General features: G+C 40.8%; 2 protein-coding genes across 16 annotated transcripts in view; both read left to right on the forward strand.

Moving 5' to 3' along the window:
* Positions 1-94: 94 nt before the first annotated feature.
* ube4b (ubiquitination factor E4B, UFD2 homolog (S. cerevisiae)) lies at positions 95-19381 on the forward strand. 3 transcript variants are annotated; one of them, XM_085393473.1, is made up of 29 exons: positions 95-425; positions 1415-1634; positions 5694-5829; positions 6006-6093; positions 6422-6566; positions 6652-6877; positions 7058-7519; positions 8067-8177; positions 9814-9955; positions 10256-10356; positions 10556-10670; positions 11394-11477; positions 11642-11698; positions 12181-12297; positions 12699-12797; positions 12897-13010; positions 13210-13408; positions 13690-13828; positions 13912-14011; positions 14204-14331; positions 14515-14613; positions 14847-15082; positions 15220-15346; positions 15499-15643; positions 15871-16005; positions 16470-16661; positions 17039-17213; positions 18208-18354; positions 18507-19381. In XM_085393473.1, exons 1-29 carry the CDS (start codon positions 399-401, stop codon positions 18569-18571), a joined length of 4131 nt encoding a protein of 1376 aa, XP_085249599.1. In that variant the 5' UTR covers positions 95-398; the 3' UTR covers positions 18572-19381. The 3 variants fall into 3 exon arrangements, with proteins under 3 accessions (XP_085249599.1, XP_085249601.1, XP_085249602.1); XM_085393475.1 differs by lacking the exon at positions 8067-8177; XM_085393476.1 differs by lacking the exons at positions 7058-7519; positions 8067-8177 and having other exon boundaries at positions 96-425.
* A 1444-nt stretch (positions 19382-20825) lies between these two features.
* The window catches only part of kif1b (kinesin family member 1B), a 66390-nt gene continuing 64140 nt past the window's right edge, over positions 20826-23075 (forward strand). For 9 of the 13 annotated variants that reach the window (XM_085392672.1, XM_085392682.1, XM_085392676.1 and 6 more), the window contains exons 1-2: positions 20833-21131; positions 22309-22464. In XM_085392672.1, coding sequence (XP_085248798.1) covers positions 22359-22464 — 106 coding nt within the window. In that variant the 5' untranslated portion in view covers positions 20833-21131; positions 22309-22358. Of the gene's footprint in view, positions 21132-22308; positions 22465-23075 lie in introns of all 13 variants that reach the window. The other 4 variants (XM_085392683.1, XM_085392680.1, XM_085392684.1 and 1 more) reach the window with 3 other exon arrangements.

The raw sequence follows: 23075 nt of genomic DNA on the forward strand, positions 1-23075 counted from the left end.
AAGTGACATAAACAGACTTTTATACTTACACAACAGATGAAATACTCCATTTATCTGTGCGACACGCTACGCACCCCCACCTTTGGTCCCTTTGGTCACGTGACTTGTGGAACCAAAATGGCCGCTGTTGTATTTTGACGTATAATAGCTAGCTACTTTTCTTTTTGTTTCATTCTTGGTAGAAAACCAGCAAACAGCAGACTTTTTGGGGGAACTATATTTCGCCATCCTCCGAATATCGGTGTCGTTTTTTATCTTGAAGACAATCAAAATCCTGACACATATATTTGTTGAACGAGTTAGACTATGCATATTTAGATCTAATACAAGCTAGCTAGCTGGCTCTGGCTGGCATATTAAAGCATTAGAAAGTGAAATAGCTAGCTGTCTTAGCTGGGATGATGGAGGAGTTGAGCGCAGATGAGGTAAGGTGACAATATGAATAAACGCTTACACAGGGAATTGAAATGATTTTACGTTACTGACGTTAGAAATGTACGTTTTGCAAATTCTTCCTTTACCCCTTTTAGGGGTATTGCTGCTAGCTGAGATGCTACAAAAACTAGCTGATGGAAGAAATACATTTTCGATAAATATCTCAGTTAGCTAGAACACGGCAGTGGGTGTCACGCAGTTTAACTCAAAGGCTAATTATTCACTTCTTATATTGGGAATATAAGAAGTGAAAGAACGAGAGGCGGATTTGGGCCGTGTTCTATTTAGCTGGAGCAGCTGGGTTGCTAAATGAAAGTAGCTAACGTAATGCTACAAGCTGGAGAACACTGCTCTTATATAAAGCATCGAACATATTTCAAGATATTGTTAGCCGCTTGTAAGTGGCAGATATTTTTCGGTGTTGTGTTTTGACAGGGAGATTAGGAAGGGAAGACGTTCTTTTTACTGATATGTTTTCGCATGTCACCTCGCGGCGGTTTAGCTGACAGTCAGAAATTAGCCTGCGAGACGACTCAGCATAAAAAACACACACAGAGACCGGGCCACCATTGTGCAATCAGCCGTGGGCCGATGCATGGCCATTGAGCTGTTTATGTGAAATCGCATACAGCATACTGCAGCTTACTGTTATCATTTTCAGCTGCTCGATTAGCATTCAGCAGAGTGTGCAGCAGATAATTTAGCTTTAACGTCGCTCCTCGGCCAAGCTGCGAAGATTGGTGTCCGCATCTGACTTTATTCGCGATGTTTTTTTTTCAGATCTGACTTTAAAACGTATAACAAAGAAAATCTTTGCCTTTCTGGGCAATACATGCATAATTTGGTTATTCTTACAGTGTCCAGGCATTTATATACATACATATAGGTTTATTAATAACCTATTAATACATTTCAACATTATGCAGTTATGAAGAGCTACAGAGTTCTTTTAATGACCCTTTATATCTGCTCATTCAAGATTCGCAGGAGGAGACTGGCACGATTGGCAGGAGGACAAACGTCCCAGCCTAGCACCCCTCTCAGCACACCCCTGACATCCCCACAGAGAGAGACTCCACCTGGACCCCTCCCTGGACCCTCAGGTGCTGCACCCCAACCCGTGCCACCAGCTGCCTCTCAATCACTGGGCCTCAATGTCCACAGTGGTACCCCTGCCACATCACCTATGGGCACCTCTGGTAAGAAATTAAAGCAAGGTTCTGGGAATTTTCTATAAGGAAAAAAAATATTGAAAAAAGGTTTGTGGCATTGAATGATTCACAGTGTTAAAATATCAAAAATCCCCCAAATCAGGGTACACTGTGACAAAAAAAGTGTACCCTGCTAGACACGAATGGTGAGCCCTCTAGTACAAAGGTAGAATGGAGGCTTCGCTCATGCACAGGCTCTAGAAAATGCAGCAGAGATCCATGTATGGATACAGCAACAGTTTCCTGGCATTGTTTGTTGCTATGCATAGCCAGCTGCTTTAAAGGTCTTCCTTTTAGGCCCAGTGGTGCATTTCCTAAGTGATTAATAAGAAGAAAAAAATACTGGCAGTTTACAAGCCAAACCTTCTCACTAACTTATTAATGTGTATTACATCTGACATTGGTAGCGTAATCATTCAATCGCATGATTGTTGTATAACCAGGAGAGAGCTGTTAATTCCAGCCCGCTATCCGGAGTAAGAGCCTCTGTTAATCAGATTTCTCACTACCTGTCTGCAGTAGTCAGTAAGCAACTTAAAAATTGCAATCTGAGCCTTTGCTAACCCAGACTGACTAAACAGTTGGTTCTTCCTTAAGCAACAGCTGTGACACGAATTCTCAAAGTGTACATGGTTGCTTATTCATGTCATATCTTTGTGTGGTTCCCAGTGGTAAGTGTTAGAGAATGGTAGTAAAAAAAGTGCCGTATTTTCAGCATTAAACGTCATCTTTGATTACAATATCAGGAAAGATTAAGATGATAAAAACTATTTTGTACAAACGTCTTGATGCATTCTCAATCATCCAGGAAAGTAAAACTCCAAAAGTTAATTCTGTTCATCTGGACGTAGCGTTTTGTGGGAGAAACGTTTCGTCACTCATCCAAGTGACTTCTTCAGTCACAGCTGACTGCAGGTTTCCCCAAATCTTATAAACAGTACATTTGCATTGATACAATGCTGTGATTGCAGCCATTCCCCAACTCTCTGTGAATGGGACTCATGGCCATTGATCAGTGGTCTTTGATCAGTGGGTTTTGGTCGGTGGTTGTTGATCAATGGTCGTGAGAATTTGCGTAATTAGGATTAAGGAACTGACCTCCCAGCCCATTGTTCCTTCAGTGGGCTGGTTTCAGTCATTATGGAAATGTACTGTTTATAAGATTTGGGGAAACCTGCAGTCAGCTGAAACTGAAGAAGTCACTTGGATGAGTGACGAAACGTTTCTCCCACAAAACGCTACGTCCAGTAGAGCTGGGCGATATGAGATTTTTTCATATCACGATATGTTTTTTTCATTTCAGGCGATAACGATATCTATCACGATATAAGCCAAATAACTATATTTGTAAGATTTAAATGTGCTGTTGCTCACAAGTAAAATGTGAAATAATCAGCAGCTTGTTTTTATTTAAATATTTATTTCCCATAATAAGTTCAACAGGGTAGATGTACTTAAGGAACATGAGACTTTTTCAGATAAATAAAGGCAAATATTGCAAACTACACAAAAGGCAGCCACTAAAGCGTTTAAGTTTCAAAACAGAACAAACGAAACAGACTAAATTGTCAATTCCACTTAGAAACAAAATATTAATTCTAAAAATAAATCTTAGTTTGTTTTACAGAAGAACAGACAAAACTGACTAACTTTTGTCAATATCAAATAAACTGAGAACTAAAAGGAAATTCTCAATCTCTCCTTGTTGTATAGCTTAGCTTTTCAAACAGTTTTAACAGTTACTTTAGTCTGACAAAAGCCGAATGACGAATTAGCGCTTCCAGTCAGAGACTGAGGCTACGTCCACACGTACATGGGTATTTTTGAAAACGGAGATTTTCCATTTTCGTTTTAAAAAAGAATCCCGTCCACACATAAAGGCAGAAATGAAGGAAAACGCTGCTATGAACATGCCAAAGCAGCAGGTGGCGCTAGATTCCTAACCGTGCAGAAATGTTGGCCAATCAGAAGTCTAGAAGCCTCGGTGGGAAAAAGTAAACAAAGCTGGGGCATAGAAGCAGAACCGAGTCGTATGTGTGGACGGACAGTAACTGTGTGTATATGTAAGCATTTAAACACTGCAGAGAGTAGAATTAACAGTATTGTAGAAATTCATTTCACCGAAACAATAACGTGGCGCACAGTGTGACGCATGCACCAGTTCATTGTATTTCCAGACTTGCTTTCGGCACAATTTACAGTGCACGCTACTCTGTTTTTTGTCAGACTTGAAATAGCCGAAATACCTTCACACTACGGAACTTCTATGGCTCTTCCGTTCGACAATCTCTCCGGCATTGGAACCATCATCTGTTTTCTCTTCGGTCACGCTCGGTTGATTTTTCTAGTCGGCACACTCATTTCCTCCATTACCCGCTGGCTGCTTCCCAAACAAACACACGTGCGGCTTGGCACTTGTGCTGTACGTAACAAGTCACGCGACGTGACGCTGTGGCTGTGATTGGTTCGGCTCTGCGCTACTTAATTTAGATTGGCTGACCTTTTTTTATTTTTTTATTTTATTTTTTTAAGAGGACAAGAGCGGCGAGGTCTATCGCGATAGCTTAATTTCTCTATCGAGTAAAAGTTATATCGCGATACATATCGTTATCGTTCTATCGCCCAGCTCTAACGTCCAGATGAACAGAATCAACTTTTGGAGTATTTTGTATAAAAACTAAACCTGCGGCATAGTTGAACAATCATTTCAAAGTCAAAGCCTTCTTTTTTAAAAACTTGTAGATATGTATATTAATATTTTCTTCATTTCTTTTTTTTTTTTTTTTCTGGAAAATGTATCCTTTTTTTCCCTGACTACTGCCACAACTTTAGGGCCTTTTTGCACATCCTCTTCCTCATTTCCGCTTCTTACATTTCTTGATCTTTTCATGTCATCACACTCTGATATTATGCCAGCCATGTATAGATTTACCGTGTATGTCCTAGATTTTGGTCTACATTTACTGACATAGAAAATTAGGAGTTTCCCTTTGATCACAACATCCAGATGCGTTTGTCAGTCCACATGCAAGGCATTTGATTGGTTTATTCTTTTTGTTTCAAAATATTTTCATTGAATACATCAGAAAATAGGATTTAATGTGAAAGGTAACTCGAGGGCATTTCAAAGAGGAATCAGCCCTGTGTGCTGTGCAGTTCACTGGTAAAGGTGTCTTCCTTTCTTTCTGTACAAAGGCCAGTTGCAAGTGAAGAGTAAACATGACTGATGTTTGGTTTTAGGTGACTGTTTGACATCAATGACCTGGATCCATCATGTTTTTTGTTTCGATTTAATTTCCTCAGAGTTCTTAGTGTGCTTTTTTGACTATGTCGTTACCCTAATCGCTGTATGTTGGGACTGATTATACCTTGAAAGCAATAAAAAGATTAGAAAAATCTGTAAAAAAGGAAAAGACATGATAGACTAAAATTCAACGCTGTGCAAAGGATTTAAAGTGTACAGTATGAATCAATACAGTCAATATTTTTCATTTCTCGAAAACTTTAGTTCATCTGAGGGGTTGGTGAGTTATGTCGAACTTAAAGTCAGAGCTTTCTGCGTCACAAAAGTAGCTTTCAACCCTCTGCTCACCACATAACATGGTAGGGAGCAGGTTACATTCAGTTTCGATTTAAAGGCTTGGGGGATTTTTGTGTTTCTCTTATTTACAGTATGTAAGTGCACAAACTGTGCAACTTTCAGTCAATACAGTTAATTTCACTTTGATCTGCTGACAGACTAAAGTGACTTTGTTAGGCTGTGGAAGAATAACAGCAATGTTATATTGTATGCAGTTTAAAGTCCTCACGTATGCACTCAGCATTGCAATAATTAACTCAAATTAAACGTTTTTCTTACTGCTCTGTGCACACAGACCGCTACACCTGTGTTGAAAAACACAAGAAAAAAAAGCAAATTTAAAACCTTACTATTTCCATTTTATCTGAAGACGGAGGCACAAGAAACCCTCCAGAAATGTGTCAGATTTGATTCATTTTTGTCATTGTTGTTCAGAGAGATTCACTTGTGGTGTTTTGTTCTTCCAGGGGTCGCTTATGGTAGTCAGAGCAGCGAGGGTGTGAGCTCACTCTCCAGCTCCCCCTCCAACAGCCTTGAGACTCAGTCCCAGAGTTTGTCCCGATCGCAGAGCATGGATATCGACCCTGCCTCCTGTGAAAAGAGGTGAGAGCGTCTCCTGTGTCCGATTGCCCTACCCAGCTTCTGTGTTCATTCTCAAATACTCCTTATCTGTGGAATTAGATAAATATTGACACTGTGTACGATTGAGCTTGGAGTAATAGCATAGTTTGCTTGGAGATAATGGCTTATTAAGAACTGTGGTTTCTCTTTTATTCCAGCATGTCCCAGGTGGATGTGGACTCAGGGATAGAGAACATGGAGGTGGAGGACAGTGACCGCAGGGAGAAGAGAAACTTGACTGAGAAGGTAAGCAGTTAGAGTGAACATTAATCAAAAGATGTCGCCTCCTGGACTTTGACCATATCTATCAGGATATCAAGAAAGTTCTAACCGAATAAACATTAAAGGAGTGTCTGGTTGTTTGCAGACGGGTGACTTTCCACAAATGCTATTCTTGGTTTCATTTTTGTTTATATCAACTCATTCACACGTACCTCTGTTGTTTCTTGCTCAACCAGAGAGATCATGAGATAACGAGTATCCTGAGACTCAGTAATGCTTGTTCATTATGCATGTTTTGTTTTTTTTTGTTTTTTTTAAATCAAGGCTTCACTGTTTTTTTTCTGCATCTTAGGAAACTTCTGCAAACTCAGATGTCTCTGAAGAACAGGCCCTGCAGCTCATTTGCAAGATTCTCCGCGTATCGTGGAAGGAGCAGGATAGAGATGTCATCTTTCTCCCTTCACTGGCTGCAGAGTTTCACCAGAACCCTAAAGAAGGTAACGCCACTAAACAACAGCTTTGACCATAAAAAGCTGCACACGTGGGAGGCTCGTCCGACTGTTGTTATGTTTTCTCCGGCAGTATACTCTGACTTCAAAGACCTCATCAGCCAGATCCTGATGGAAGTCTTAATGATGTCCACCCAGTCACGTGTCCACAACCCCTTCGCCAGCTTGACAGCCACCTCACAGCCAATTGCAGCAGCCAAATCCCCCGACCATCGTCTGACACTGGTGCAGCCCTCCAGCCAAGGTGGAAGCCCAATGGGCCCTAGCGCTGGATCCTTTGGAGCCAGCTCTCTGTCCAGGCAAGTGCCACGAGTCATTATTAAGCTCGCGGAGACATATCAAGGCTGTTGATTGGGCTGTTTTTTCTATTTACTTTATTATCATGCTGCCATGTTCTTCCCAGTCTTTTTCATCATGCTTTAATCATTTCTGTTTTTAAGGCTTTAAGATCATTCTTGTCTTAACAATGTTATCCACAGTCTGTATGGCTGTGGTAGTCCTCACCCAGTGGCTTTGGATGCAGCCAAGAGGACCTCCCCCTCTCTCCTCACCCCTACTACACCGTCTACCCCACAGTTCGTTGTTCCCCCCAGCCCACCTGCTTCCACTCCTCCACGGCACTCCCTCAGTGCTCCATCTGCCCCCGTGCCCATTTCCCAAAGGTATCGCCCTTACTCGGTCACCACTCCCTGGGTGGCTCCTTCCCCAACAAGCCCGAGTCACAGAGGGTTTAGTTTCCCTGGACCCTCTCCCAGCCCTGCAGGACCCTCCGTTCCCCCCAACACTCCAGTTTCTGTGCCACCACCTTCCCCCCAGTCTTTATCCTTGAGCTCACCTATGGGTCACAACCAACCCTCCTCTGCAACCTCTCCTATGGTGCCTCCTTCTCCCAGACTGAACACTCGACAGGCTGCCTTTGCTGCCAGGATGCCTCCATCTAGGTATCTAAACTGTCACTTGCATGTCAGAGTGGAGTGCAAACGCAAGCCAACTTACTAAAGCCTGAACCTTTGGTGATGTTTCTGTTCATCACTGGTTATATCTGCTCCTGCATTAACTTTCCTGCATTTAGACGTTACTAGCACTTTAACATTTCTGTGGTTAAAATCTTGTGAGAAAATGAGATTTAAAAAATGCTACCTCTACCACAAAGTAACTATTTAAATTTAGGCAATTAAAAAAATTAATACATACATTTAATATTAACAGCTGTAGTTCTTTGTATAAGGTCATCATGGCACAGAGCTAGCATGAGTGTGCTAAAGGGATAGAAAACTGGTTTAAAAAGAGAGAAAATAGTCTCCATGAAAGCATGCATCTTCCCTGTGCTCCCTTTCTCATTTCCTTTTTTTTGTTTGTTACTGTTCCACATTTGTCTTGATGCTTTTTCCTCCCCCCTGTTGGCTTTCTGCCTCCTCACGCTTGTGCATCATCCTCCTTTCTTCCAGTCTTTCTCTCATTTCACCTGTTTTTCTCTCGTCCTGTCAGCCCCTTTTCGTTCCTGTTTTTTGCCCTCTCTGACATATCTCAGGACAGCGATGATGAAGATTCTCAGGAGGAGCAGGAGGAGGATATTTCACAGGTTCAATTTGGGTCCAGGTACACCACTGCGTGGTGTGTGTTAATGCGCGTGTGTGCACGCTTGCTCAGGGATGGGCTCTGATGCATGTTCCAGCGGGTCCGGTAGGCTTGCCACTAACCGTGCACAAAGACGCCAGGCGAGATTAAAGAAGATTAAACCATGTTTAGGAGTGTTTTGGTCATCGACATTCAGAGATAAATTCCCATAACTATAAATTTTAGTACATGCAATATGGAGGTAAGTAATAACCACATTAACTCTTCTGCAAACGGCTTCAAGATGTAGAAAATCTTCAGTGCTATGAATGGCTCATTAATGACTCTGCGTTTCTGTCTGTATAAGAATCCATTTTTACGTTCCCATCTTTCTTTTTAAGAAGGAGAAATCACCCTTAGCTCAAAGACATGTGAGCCACTGTTTCATCATTATGTAACCCGATCAGACAACATTAGATATTTATGTATAAGCCTACCAAACCCGTATTTTGTGTTTTTGATTGCAAACATTGGAAGTAACACCATGAATCCCTGACTGCAGAACTTCAAGCTCTCTGGCACTGCCCTGCCTTTGATTCATAAATGGAGTATTATGTCTCTAAGAAAATATTGTTGCTTACTATTTAAAACCATCATTTAGCCAGTATATGTGTATATATGTATGTGCGCAGAAATACAGAATATATTGCTCACATTAGTAAATGAAATCTACTTTGTTGATATCTCTTTTTTATGCTGTGGCTCAGAGAAATTTGGAACAGGTTTGACCTTTGCAGCTTTAATTTGTTTCTGTTGTCTAAATCATCTTGACATTATTTTAGACTAATATGGAAATTGATTGACAGCAAGGCTTATTTATATATATATATATATATATATCTCAAATGTTTTCGCTCACACTTTGAGTCTGTCTTCATTGTAGCCTCATTTGTGTTCATTGTAGCTTATAGGATCCATATCTTCAGTAGCAAAGTTGCCTAAAAATCAAACCGTATGTGTGTTTGTTTGTTTGTTTGTTTGTTTGTTTGTTTGTTTGTTTGTTTGTTTGTTTGTTTGTTTTATTTGAGGACCATAAGTACAAACCTTAAAAAGTGTTGATGAAATAAAGTAATTTGATTGGGTACCGACATTAACATTCTCTTGCAAGGAGCTGAGAAACTGTTCCTCACAGTAGCAGAAACAGTTAATTCACATTTGAACATCTAATTCACATTTGAGTTCAGTTTGCTTCTTATCTTATTGAAGAAAGAAAAAAAATCTGTAGAGCTCGACCCATATAGGACTTTTTAAGACTCATACTGGTATTTGGTGATTTAGAAACAAAATTATATCGGCCATTTGTTTTTCTTTTGTTTTGTTTTGTTCTTTGTTTGTTTGTTTTCAGGCACACAAAACATAAGCAGATTCCCTTTTTCTTACATGTAATTTGTGTGCTCTTACTGAGTTGACATGACAATACAGTTTAACACTAATCTTATTTTACCATCTGCTCTGATCACCCGGTGGTTGAATTTTGCAATGCTACCTTTAAAGTGCTTTAGTTTGTCGTCTTTCGGGACTTTTCAGGAAAGTTTGATTCTAATGGCATGTCTGTCCACACTGTGACATTTCCTGTTATTTGATGAGCCCCTCTGTCTGTGTCTAATTTTTTTTGTAGTCTTGGGGCATGTGGAGGGGGGATGTCCTGCGAATCAGCCAGCGACCGCTTCACCATTGAAACATGCAAAGAGACAGAGATGCTGAACTACCTCATTGAGCGTTTTGACAGTGTTGGCATGGAGGAGAGGAAAGCTCCCAAGGTAGATGACAATCTGTGAGACCAATAAATATCCCGACCAGGATTTATAGCAGATGATTTATTTTTCTTTCCTAAAATATTTAAGATTTGAGATCAAAATCCTAATAAGAGCTGATATATAAAGGTCTTTAATATGTTCTTCATGTTTCAATTGTTTTAAAATGCGCTGAGTATAGAAGAACAGGTTGTGCTTTGTAGACTAGCTGCAGGCATTAGGCATAGCTCGTCACATAATACTTTTTTTTTTTTTTTTAATCACACTGCAGTCGTTCTCACTCTTCTCTCTGTGTTTCTTTCTCAGATGTGTAGCCAACCAAATGTCAGCCAGCTTCTCAGTAACATTCGCTCTCAGTGTATTTCCCATGTTGCCCTGGTCCTTCAAGGCGCTCTAACCCAGCCTCGGTAAGAAGCCATCCATTAACTCAGACGATCTCTGGGTTTTTACTTCTTTTTTTTGTTTGTTTTTTTTAACGCTCTCACCATATTTGTGCATCTTCCATTCCTTTTCCCTCTCTGTATCCATAGCAACTAGTCATTCACCTTGTCTCCAAATGTGTGATTTTATTAATTAATTAATTTGCTGTGTGTTTACTACTTTTAGGAGCCCTCTCCAACAGTCTCTGCTGGTACCTTACATGCTGTGTCGGAACCTTCCATATGGCTTTATTCAGGAGCTGGTGCGCATTACTCACCAGGAGGATGAAGTATTCAGACAGGTGACGAGCACATCCATCCATTCTTTTGGATCTGTTTATGCTTACTCAAAGCTGTGGGTTTTTTCCAAAAGAATTCTTTGCTTCCTGTGCACTATGGCTCATACTGTTTGGTACAGACCGGCTCTTTACACACACCCATAAATAATCTAGTTAACTGTAATTAATGGGGATGAATCAGTTTAAAAAGGTGGAACTATATTTCTTCATAACAGCTGGAGATGATCTCATACAGCCATATACAGTTTGTACTGGGTGATTCAACTAAGCAAACCCCAAATATCCATTTTTAATTGTCAGGTTCAGCACAGATAGAACTGGAAAGTCTGCACGCTGAAGCTTTACCAGCCCAGCATGACTAAACAGACTGTACTGGGTTGAATCTTTCACGCTGTGTTTCTCTGGGTTGATCCTGCAAAGCCAGAAATGATAATTCGTTACAAAAACATCCTTGCCCTTTTTTCCCCCAACCTATTTCTCCTGTAGATGGAGCACCTAAATTTAAACAGCTAGAAGGTGACGCCTTGACGCCTTTATTCCCCCCATATTTTGCCATCTGCTTGTCCAGATGCATGAATATAAAAATGTAAAAACAGAGTGATCCCATGTTTAGGGCAGCTAGTTAAACGCCCTCACGGTGATGTGTAAATACAGACCGTGTGAATGTTTCTCCAAGGTCAAAATGCACTGAAGCATGCTGTTTAATGTGTTGTTGTTTTTATTTAGATTTTCATCCCCATCCTCCACGGCCTGGCTCTTGCAGTCAAAGAATGTTCCTTTGACAGTGACAACTTTAAATTTCCCCTCATGGTAAGGAGACATTGTCCTGGTCTTTCCTGCAGCTGCCGTATTTCTGTAGGGAATATATCATACAGCATGGGATGAAGCACACATCCACACAACTCATTTTTAGCACAGTTCACATGTTGGGTTGTAATCTTTTTCTGACCTGATGTCTGTCTTTGATTTTACAGGCATTAGCTGAGCTTTGTGAAATTAAGTTCGGAAAGACTCACCCGGTGTGCAATTTGGTAAGTATACAAATGGAAAGGTAAAGCTGCATCGTAACACCTGAGTGTTGTTCACTGGGTCCTTATGGCTCCAATTATTTTGGACATCTATTGTGAAAGCAGTTACCCTGAGCTTATTAATAAATGTAGCTGTTGTAAATGTACTTTCCTCATACCAGGAAGGTATGAACTCTGCCTGTTGTGAGAATTTTCCTGTTACATGGAAAAAGGGCAAGAGGAAATTCCCTGGTGGAGGGGTGGGGTCTCTTAGCTCTCTTAGTGTTTGTTATCTGTCCAATAATATTCTTTACTTAGTGTTTAAGTTTTTAAAATACTGTGGAATTAATTGATGTATAATTAGCCATTTAGCTTCACTTAGGGAAAATGAGTTATGAGTTACAGTTACTGTTGATTAGTATATAATATATAAATGTATAAATCAGTGTTATTAACCACACTTGACAATAACATGTATTAAATCAATGACTGTGTAATGTGTGCAGGTAACATCACTGCCTTTGTGGTGTCCCAAACCTCTGAGCCCTGGATGTGGCAGAGAGATTCAGAGACTGTCCTACCTGGGAGCCTTTTTCGGCCTCTCTGTGTTCGCTGAGGATGATGTGAGTTGTTCTCTACGATGAGTTGTACTTTGTCTGAATCTCAAATAAATCAGGAGTGTCAAACGTAAGGCCCGGGGGCCAGAATCAGCCCGACTCCAATCGGTCCGAGTGAATGGCTTAGGAAAAGGTGAAGGAGGGCATAAATTGTGGACTTCTAACTGTCTTATCAGAAGTTTTTCTACTTCTCCTACTGATGAGGACTTCCCCTGTGACCCTTCTTATTACACCATATTATTATTATTATCTAATTAAGTAAAGGATAAACTATGGGAAGTAACGCAAACCTCATATTAAAAAAAAAAACAGAACAAAACTGAAAAGTACCAACCATTTCGATGACAAAAGTTTTTTTTTTTTTTTTTTTTGCCTTTTTTTTTTTTTTCTTTCTTTCTGTTTTTTAGACAAAAGTTGGAGACAAATACTTCTCCGGCCCGGCCATCACCATGGAGAACACACGAGTTGTCAGCCAGTCACTGCAGCACTACCTGGAGTCTGCAAGGGTAAGTCTCTATTTCATGTTTTTATTTTTTATTTTTAATAGTTGTTTTTTCCAGCAGTGTGGAATGATGTTGTTTATTGATTTATTTTTTTAAAATCAGGGTGACATGTTCAAAGTTCTCCACAACATCCTGCTAAACAGTGAAACGCGGGAGTTGGCTCTTAATTACATGGCAGCTCTAGTCAACTACAATGTGAAGAAAGCCCAGATGCAGGTAAAGTTGTATGTTTTACAAATTGATGTTTTTCATATTACTAGATTCAGACCATAAGGAACAAACCTGATTAAAAGTATATTAATTTTAGAAGTCATTCTTGATATTATTTAATCTTCGGGGGCAGGTGTTTACTGTGTGTTTGTAAAGATTTTAATAAAAAAAAACCAAACAAACCCCACATTCTCCTCTCTTCCAGACTGATGACAAGCTGGTTTCGACAGACGGTTTCATGCTCAACTTCTTATGGGTGCTGCAACAGCTGAGCATGAAGATCAAGTTAGAGACAGTGGATCCCTACTATATTTTCCATCCACGGTGTCGCCTTGTCGTCAGTCTTGAGGAAACGCGTCTCAAAGCCACCATGGACGAGCTCAAGGCCTGGCTGTCTGAACTACGTAAGCTGGCATAACCAGAAATGCTCACATACATATGATCATTTCAGTAAATCTAAGTGGACCGCATAGGTTTTGAAGAGGGCGGTCGTTAAAGATAAATATCACTTGCATGTGAACTCGTAATTCTGCAGTTCTCATGAACTAATCCTAAGCATATCAGAGCCACGGTTTTGTTTTGGGGTATTTTTAACTAATCTAATTGGTTAAAAGAGTCACTTGTAGAGACTAAAGCTGATATTTGTGTCCTTATAACCATAAATTTCATCTGTGAATATCTACAGATAAAGACCCCGCCAAGTTCACAGAACCCAAATTTCCTACCGAGTGTTTCTTTTTGACGCTTCACACCCACCACTTATCCATCCTGCCTGGCTGCCGGCGCTACATCCGGAGATTACGAGCCATCCGCGAACTCAACAGGTACACGCTCACACATCTACACAGACAATCATATCGCGTTAAGTGTATGCGTGTGTATTAATACTGCTATTTTTATCTTTTAGGACTGTAGAGGAGCTCAAAAACAGTGAGAGCCAGTGGAAAGATTCTCCTCTGGCGAGTCGACACAGAGAGATGCTCAAACGCTGCAAAACTCAGCTTAAGGTCAGTGTTACGTACTTGTAGATGGAGCCACTGTCTTAATTCATTTAATGATCAAACATCAAGGACCAATTTAAATGTAGAGATGTGAGAATGCTCTCAGCATTTCTTGGTTGGGTATATTTGGAAGACACGCGTGGCTGATTTTGGCACGGAGCATGTTTACAGACGAGTGATTGTTACTGTGTGTGACAGAAACTGGTGCGAGCCAAAGCTTGTGCTGATGTGGGCCTTCTGGATGAGAACCTGCTCCGCAGATGTCTGCAGTTTTACAGCACAGTCATCCAGCTCATTCTTCGCATGGTGGACCCCACCTACCCCAAGTTAGTCACCTCTCCTCTGACGCACCATGTTGCCATTTGTTTTGATATCGATGTCAGAGGAACAGCTGTGGCATCACACAGTTTGTCTGTTTTTTTCCCAGTATTTTTATTTTTTTTGCTTCACTTCTTCAGTTTATTATTAAATCAAGAAGTAATATGTTTGTTTTTCCCTCCCTTGCGCAGCATTAACCTGCCTCTGAACCCCGAGATTCCCAAAAGCTTTGCCGCTCTGCCCGAGTTTTACATTGAAGATGTGGCAGAGTTTCTGCTTTTTGTTGTGCAGTAAGTCCTCTGCTCTCTGCTCATCTATCATGTTTTAATGACTGTCCTGTGGAGGGCAGTAATAAAATGTTAACAGGAAGGAACGATGAGGGGGAAAATACAGATATTAAATGCTTAACAGGTCTATAAATGTGTATATACATGTATAAATCCATAATTCCCGGTGAACTTTGTGAGGAAAAATTAAATCCAAATAAGGGATTTGTGAACTGCTATCTCCTCTTTTCTCACAGGTACTCACCCCAGGTTTTATATGAGCCATGTGTCCAGGACATTGTCACCTTCTTGGTGGTGTTCATCTGCAGTCAGAACTACATCAGGAACCCCTACCTTATCGCCAAGTTGGTGGAGGTGCTGTTCGTCACCAACCCCGCTGTTCAGCCTCGTACTCAGCGATTCTCTGAAATGATGGAGAACCACCCGTTGTCCGTCAAACACCTGGTCCCTGCTCTCATGAAGTTTTACACTGGTGAGCTTTATGTTGTGCTGCAGCTCTCTGCTGATGTTGTGCTCGGTAGAATAAAAAGCTTTACAACTTGTTCTTTACTACAAGTTGTGATCTTTTCAAGCAAAGAGTTCACTAAAATCTTTCCCTCCTCTGGTCAGATGTTGAGCATACCGGTGCTACCAGTGAGTTTTACGATAAGTTCACTATACGGTACCATATCAGCACGATCTTCAAGAGCCTCTGGCAAAACATTGCCCACCATGGAACCTTCATGGAGGAGTTCAAGTGAGTTTGCTATTGACAAAAACAGCAGTTGCAATGTTTAATTTAATTTTTTCCCCCTTATTTTAAAGAAATTGTGGTTTAGAGTGTGTGGCTGTATGACTTTTCCAGCCTCACATCCTCTTCTGTCTCCTTTTGTCCTTCTTTCACACCAGCTCTGGCAAGCAGTTTGTGCGCTACATCAACATGCTGATTAATGACACCACCTTCTTGTTAGATGAGAGCCTTGAATCCCTGAAGCGTATTCATGAAGTTCAAGAGGAGATGAAGAATAAAGAGCAGTGGGAGCAGCTGCCAAGGGTCAGTGCTCAGTTTTTTTTAGGACCCTATATTTGTTTATCAGTTTTTAACAGAGTCTAGCAAAGACAAAAATGTCAGAGGTCATGTTTTATCAGATTATCGCTTCATTCACAGTTGTGCTGAGCTGTGAAGACAGGCAGAAGGTTACTGCCATTGTGTAGGGTAACTTATTTATTATTTTGTCTTTTTTTTTTGTTGTTTTTTGGGGGGGTTGTACAAATTTTCAGGAGCAGCAGCAGAGTCGTCAGTCCCAGCTGACTCAGGATGAGCGGGTGTCCCGCTCCTATCTGGCCCTGGCTACCGAAACAGTTGAAATGTTCCACATCCTCACCAAGCAGGTCCAGAAGCCTTTCCTAAGGCCTGTGAGTGTCACTGTTACCAATGAACACTTGATGTATTCTTGAGATTTATTCTCAGTTATACAAGTAATATAAAGGAAGCATTATTTGCCATTTTCCTCCAGGCATAGCATAGAATAGGTACGTTGTCATTCAAACATACACCAGTTAGTGCACGTTAGAACAAAATGTCGGTCCATTGACTCGACATTGGACTAATGTATGCATCCATCCACCCATCCATGCATCCATCCATCTTCCCTTTTCCACAGCAATAAAACAGCAAAAAACAATGTATATCATTATTCCAGACATAATGCACTGCCATGAATATACAGTAATGTGAAACAGTCCAGGGACAGTTTCAGAATGTACCTTGTTTATGTATAAGAGGGGTGTGGGGGTTATGGAGAGTTCAACAGTCTGTCTTGGGCAATGAAACTATTGGAGAATGTGCTTTTCTAAACAGTGGCTTCTTCTTCACACAGGAGCTGGGGCCTCGTTTAGCTGCCATGCTGAACTTTAACCTCCAGCAGCTGTGCGGGCCCAAATGTCGGGACCTGAAGGTGGAGAACCCAGAGAAGTATGGCTTTGAGCCCAAGAAACTCCTAGACCAGCTGACAGACATCTACCTGCAGCTAGACTGTGCTCGCTTTGCTAAAGCTATAGCAGATGACCAGGTTGGCACTGACGGGAGAGGGGGGGAAATTTGATGTCCGGTCTACATTTAGTTATCCTGAATCATCTGTCGTGACTTTATTGCCGTGCCAGTTAGCATGAATTCTCTACTTCACGTGGAGAATATAGTGTGTATATATATAATTCCTGATTTGTTGAGAGAACAAAGAGAACATTATGAATGATGAAGCCACATTATTGCACATTATTGTTGTCAGAGATTTACATCAGAACATATATGTATGAAACGCAGCAGTTTCTTGTTGTGTGCATTATCAAAATCTGTGTAAGTTTGAAGACATGACTTAAATTTCAAATCTGTGATGTGATGACAGTAAGGTACTGAAGACTGACCTCAGGGACTTGTTGCTCTTTGCAGAGGTCATACAGCCGTGAACTCTTTGAGGAGGTGATCTCAAAGATGAGGAAGGCTGGCATTAAGTCCTCAATTGCTATTGAGAAATTCAAGCTGCTATCGGAGAAGGTGGAGGAAATAGTCGCGAAGAACTCCCAGTCTGAAATGGACTACAGTGATGCACCGGATGAGTTCAAAGGTGTGTGAAAGACTGTTTAAACAGCACAACTAGAACTTTTGAATCTGGTTATGCAGCAATGGTAAAGCGAATCATCTTTCCCACAGCTGGTTTAATAACATCTCACTCTGATATGTGCTGTATCGTTAAATTAATCTATCTAGATCACTTCAGAGTAATGTATTGAGATCCTCAAATAACATCCATATAAAAATAATGGGTCACATTGCGCTGCTTCTGAAAGCATCATATTAAATATCTTTCTAGGTCTTCAAATGCAGTTTTTAAATAATATTGTCATTGTGTAAAAGACTGACCTGTGACCTCGGGTCAGTCAATGACAGACGGGATCTTTAACGGCCTCTTCTGCTATTGAATTCCAGACATGTGTGGTGGATTTTGAAGCTCACACTGGTCATCTAGACAGCTTAGTGCAAGGCTATCGAGTAACCACAGACTTAATATAATCTAGAAAGAGTATGTGGTCTGCGTGCCTCCTTTGATTCTCAGATATGCCAGCTAGCCCACCACAGTTGATGGGAGTGTGCCATACAGGAGACTTGAGTATCAGCTGTCTGTGTAGATGAAATCTCCCATGACAGGTTTTATTTTTGTAGCACCGGAGTCCTACTGTAATAACCTTGTGACATTTCAACACAGAGCCCCACGCCACCAAACGCTCTGTATCGGACTTCATGGGAAATTTTGTTACTAGTGTTTTGATAGGTGCATCAATATTGTGGTCATATAAAACATTTTTTGGACATGTGACAGGCTCCTACACAAACCAACATGGGCACACATGTATGTCACTTGCTGATTACATTTATTTATTTATTGTTTTTACACTTAAACAAAGAAGTTTAATTTTAATATTTTTGCTTTTAATGTTGTAATACTGGTCCCTCTCCTTGTCCAATCAGGGCGCCAGTGCTGCTGGTGATGAATCAGATTTTTAGTGTAGCATCTCGCTTGTAATTTTCTGTAAAATCTGTTTGTGACTGTGTTACAACAGACCCTCTGATGGACACGCTGATGACCGACCCTGTGATGCTGCCTTCGGGGAACATCATGGACAGATCCATCATCTTACGCCACCTGCTCAACTCCCCCACTGATCCCTTCAACAGGCAGCCACTCACAGAGAACATGCTGGAGTCAGGTAACCCCACCATTTATCCTTTTACTTTATTTATTTTAAACAGATAATGTAAATAAGTGTTGCTGTTTAAGGTACGCAAGATAATGCACTTATAGCTGGAGGCGAGGCTAATAATTTCAGGATGCCTAAATGTCACAATGTTAATTCCACAGTGCCTGAACTGAAGGAGAGGATCCACACCTGGATGAGGGAGAAACAGGGTGGACGGGGTGTCTAAGGACTACGTCACTGATGTCTGGCTAATCATCATTAAGGGATCGGTCCAAATCACCTGAATTCAGCATCACTACTACCAATGAGAACAAAAAAAACAAACATTTTGAATGGAGAGGAAAAAAAGGAGACTTGATTTGATAATTTTTTTTCTTTTATTTCTTTTTTTTTCTTTTTTTTTTTTTTTTTGCATTTACCCTTTTTGTCTCAAACCATTATCATGGTTCTAAAACAAAACATAATAAAGCTAAGACTTTTAAGTTTTTCTCATGAGTTTGTGTGTATATATATATATATACATATATATATAAAAAATATATATATCAAAGTATATACATTAATTTAACAATAGTGCATTATAACGCTGCAGAAACCATTACCAACAGGTTTACCTGCGAGGTGCATACAGTCTCTTCATTGATCACCTTCCTTTATGGTTCTCATTTTGTTTGGTATTACTGAGTCTAGTTGGGTTCTGATAAAACTGTTAGCCTCAAGTTTTCTTTATCAAGACTTGTGACGGTAATGAGTTTGAGTCCACGTAATGTTTAATGGTGTCCCAGAGATAACTTATGCACAGTTTGTGCTTGTAGAAGAGGTTCAGGATTGGGAATACCCTAAACTAATCCTCAGTGTCAGCTTTTGTTTTGAGTAAAGTAGGAAGATGAGCTGTGGCTCACAATGATAAAGTGTGCCCAAATTTTCCTTCTCGGTCACGTTTTCCCCGCTGACTTTGATAGATTGAATTTACGTGTGTGTGTGTGTGTGTGTGTGTGTGTGTGTGTGTGTGTGTGTGTGTGTGTGTGTGTGTGTGTGTGTGTGTGTGTGTGTGTGTGTGTGTGTGTGTGTGCACGGCCTTAAGTCAAGAACCTCCTGAGCGCCACGTGGACATGTAATCCCCATTTTAGGTCTAGTGGAAGGACCGTGAGAATGTAGCATGATCACCTGAAGCACCATCCTAGGAGCACACCATTAAGTCATCTCACCTTAAAATGGTCTCTTTTAAATAGCACTGTACCTAACTTGACCTTGCTGACCTTAACTGTACAGGAAATTATTTCCTTTAACCACATACCTGTTTTGGAAGCTAGGATTTTGAACTCGAATAAATGATGATGCACATTATTTCACAACTGGTCACCATTTTTTTCCCCCTTCAGACTGATGTCTTAGTGGCTTTGTTTAGTATCTTTTTTTTTTAAATTTAAGTTTAGTGTAAGTAAAGAAAACAAAGACGTCCATGACAAGATACAAAATAACAGATCAGTTGCATTTTATTTATACAGTGCCAAATTAAAACTGTTGCCTCAAGAAGCTTTATATTATAAGGTGAAGACCAGGAGGAGGCAGGACAAACGACACATTGAAACAGAGAGAGAAAAACAACTATATAAATAGCAAAAAAAAAAAAAGCTGGATGTGGCAAATATAATGCAAACCTGTTTTCATTTTGTGTCAGCAAAGGTAACTTCCAGTTCTAGGGAACATAAAAGTTGCAATCTTTTTTTGGAATGTGAATAGGTTAGTCATTGTTCTCAATTAAACTTGGCAACAGTCCAGTATTTACTGGCAAGGACACCTGTTAAACTTTTAACTCCGAGTTCATTCCAAAAAGAAACCGCAACTGCAAAAATATCACAGGAAAGTGAATTGCTTTGAATCAAACCTGCCTCTTAATGGTTCTTGCCAGAGGTTCCCTCCTGTTAAAAGGAAGTTTTTCCTTCCCCTTGTCTCCATGTGCTTGCTCAAAGGGGTTGTCTGATTGTTGAGGTTTATTCTGTATTATTGTATGGTCTTTACAATAAAAAAAAAGCGCCTTGAGGCAACTGCCGTAGTCATTTGGCGCTAAATGAGTAAAATTTAATTGAACTGGTTATATTCAAACACAGCAGGAAATGTATTTGCTCATTTTATTTTGTTTTATGGTCAGTGACATCTCTTGTGCCTGCTTTAAGGCAATATTATAATTATAATAATTATATTAGCAAAAATATAAATAATTTGGTTTATAAATTCGTGATGCACGGAAAAGTTACGTCGCTAGGCGGCGATCTTTGCGGTAACCCACGGTGCTGCGGGTAGCAGTAATGAGAAATCCTGCAGTGTGGCGTCACGGGCGAAAAAAAGGGAGCGACACCCCACCTATTCCCTCCCCCTTCGCGACCCCGAGTCACGCCATAGGCTCTTCGCCGCATTAGTCGCCGCTCTCTGTTTGCTCATTGGCCCGCCAGCCTGTCCGTGAGCGCGCTGAGAGGGAGTTGACGTAATCTCTTCGGTAAATCGAGACAATCTACCAATTCTTCTTCTCGCTAGTGTGCAGATAGGCGTCCGCCGTTCATCTGTAAGGGAGACTAAAGTAGTCAACGAAGTGGCCGTTTCCAAATACAAATCCTTCCACCGGAGGATACCGCTATAATGGGTGTTTTTCACGGAAATGGACTTTATAGCAGTTTCCTTGCGCACAGATTCTGATAGAAACAACACATTTTGACGCCTGCTAGCTAGCGTTAGTTCTCGCCACTGTCCGGTGGTTTTGGTTTTGTCTTTTGCAAGAGTCTCCAAGCGTAAGTATATATTTTTAAAAATAATATATTTATATTTTGGGGGACTGTTGTGCACTGGGTTGTTATTACAGTTTAGTTTCAACGATGGATAGGGAGCAGTTGTCTGTGTCAACTAATACATGTCCGGTGGTCAGTGGACCTCTACGTGGCCATGGTTGCGATAACACAAAAGAATTAAACATATATATGTACTTAATTGTTACAGTATATAGAATAATTTGTTTATAGGTTTAGTTGATTATAGTTGGATAGCTGTTTCCGTTAGACTGTAGGTCGTAAATATTGAAGTCGGAGCCAATAACATTTAACGGGTTAAAGCTAGCTTAAAATAGAAAATATAATTGCTACTGTTGAAAGCTTCGCCTCTGGTAGGATTTAACGTCAAAACGCCTTTAACCCTGCCGGATAGGGTAAATGTGAACAATGTATCCAGTCTGGGCTGCTAAAATAAGCATGCAACTCCTCCCTTGCACTATTCCCCAACATGCAGCGGCGGAGGATTAGCCTACTTCCTAATATCAGCGAATGTGATTTTTTTAAAAGGGGGAAATTTAAGCTCTTCGTCTGCACAAAACGAACAGTGTCAGATGCAACAGACAGGCCCTCGGTTAGCTGTCCCGCTGTAGCTCTCGCCAAATAGGGGAGATAGGATTTCATGGGCGTATGCTTCGGCAAGTATGGCTGACTGCAAGTACATGGAAAAACATAGGATATTTAGGCTGTGTAGTCACCGGGTGCGGACTGTAAAAACGATGGAAAGTTGTGTGGTATTTTAACGCCACGTTATTTTATCCATGCAACAATCGTGATTTGTGATCTTCGTATTTTGTTTTCGGCTAAAGCGCATTTCACGTAAACGGTGGGTTTATGATATAAATATAAAGGCTTACATCCTCTGTTTGATTTGCTAAATGTATGATCGGCTGCTGTTTACAAAATATTAAAGGCTTCATCGGGTTTGGTCGGCCATATTTGTTGTAGGCTGTTATGACTGAAAATTGGGAGGGGGTGGACTTTCATTGTGTTTGATTTACATTTAGTGAAAACAGGCTCTGCTCCTTTTCACTATAGCACTTTTGTTTTATTTTTAAAGAAGGAAGCAAACATTGTCTGGCTTACCTGCATCACTTATTGTTTTAACTGATGAGATGCACACTTGTTTTTCTGTTTCCTTTAGGAGGGATACACACAAGGGATCTTACAGGGAGACTGACTTAAACTGCAAACATGTCTGGGGCTTCTGTGAAAGTCGCTGTTCGAGTTCGACCCTTCAACTCGAGGGAGATCAGCAAGGAGTCAAAATGTATCATTCAGATGCAAGGCAACACTACAAGTAAGTGGCCTACTGGCACGCATGCAAGATCACCAACACAAACTGGAGGGGAAAAAAGCATCTTGATTTTATGCAGGTCCAGTCTGCAGGAACACTTCGGTGTACCATGCATGCTCCTGCATGTTCTTCCTTTAGGCGTCTTAGCAGAGAACAGTAGAATGAGCAAACTGAATAGTGGACGGTTGGGGACGAGCAGCCTGAAAGAGAATAAAAGGCTTACAGAGTGAAATTCCTCCTCCTCTGGAGGGGTGTGCATGCCAGAGGAGATTCTGTGTGAGAAACGCTTAGTTGGTTCACGCTGGGAGACCCAGGGGTCGTCCCACAGCGTGGCCTGCCAGCACCCCCAGTTCAGCTAGGGTTTATCACACGGCCACTGTTTTTCTTTAATGGATGTGTGTGCTGCTTTATAGTTTATGGTTGCCTTATCTCTTGAGTGTACACAAACAATTTGTGAACAGGTTGTTGGATGCATATAAAACACGATTGGCAGTTAATTATTTACAAGATTTGCATCCCTATTTGAACCACAGTGATTGAGATAGAGATCCAATGTGTATATGTGTCGTTCTGGCTGCTGTTACAACCAGATTTCCGCTTGTGGGACAATTAAA

This window comes from Rhamphochromis longiceps, linkage group LG20 (genome assembly GCF_057381845.1).
Source record: "Rhamphochromis longiceps isolate RC_006_pf linkage group LG20, R_longiceps_female_GT1.1, whole genome shotgun sequence".
NCBI lineage: Eukaryota > Metazoa > Chordata > Actinopteri > Cichliformes > Cichlidae > Rhamphochromis > Rhamphochromis longiceps.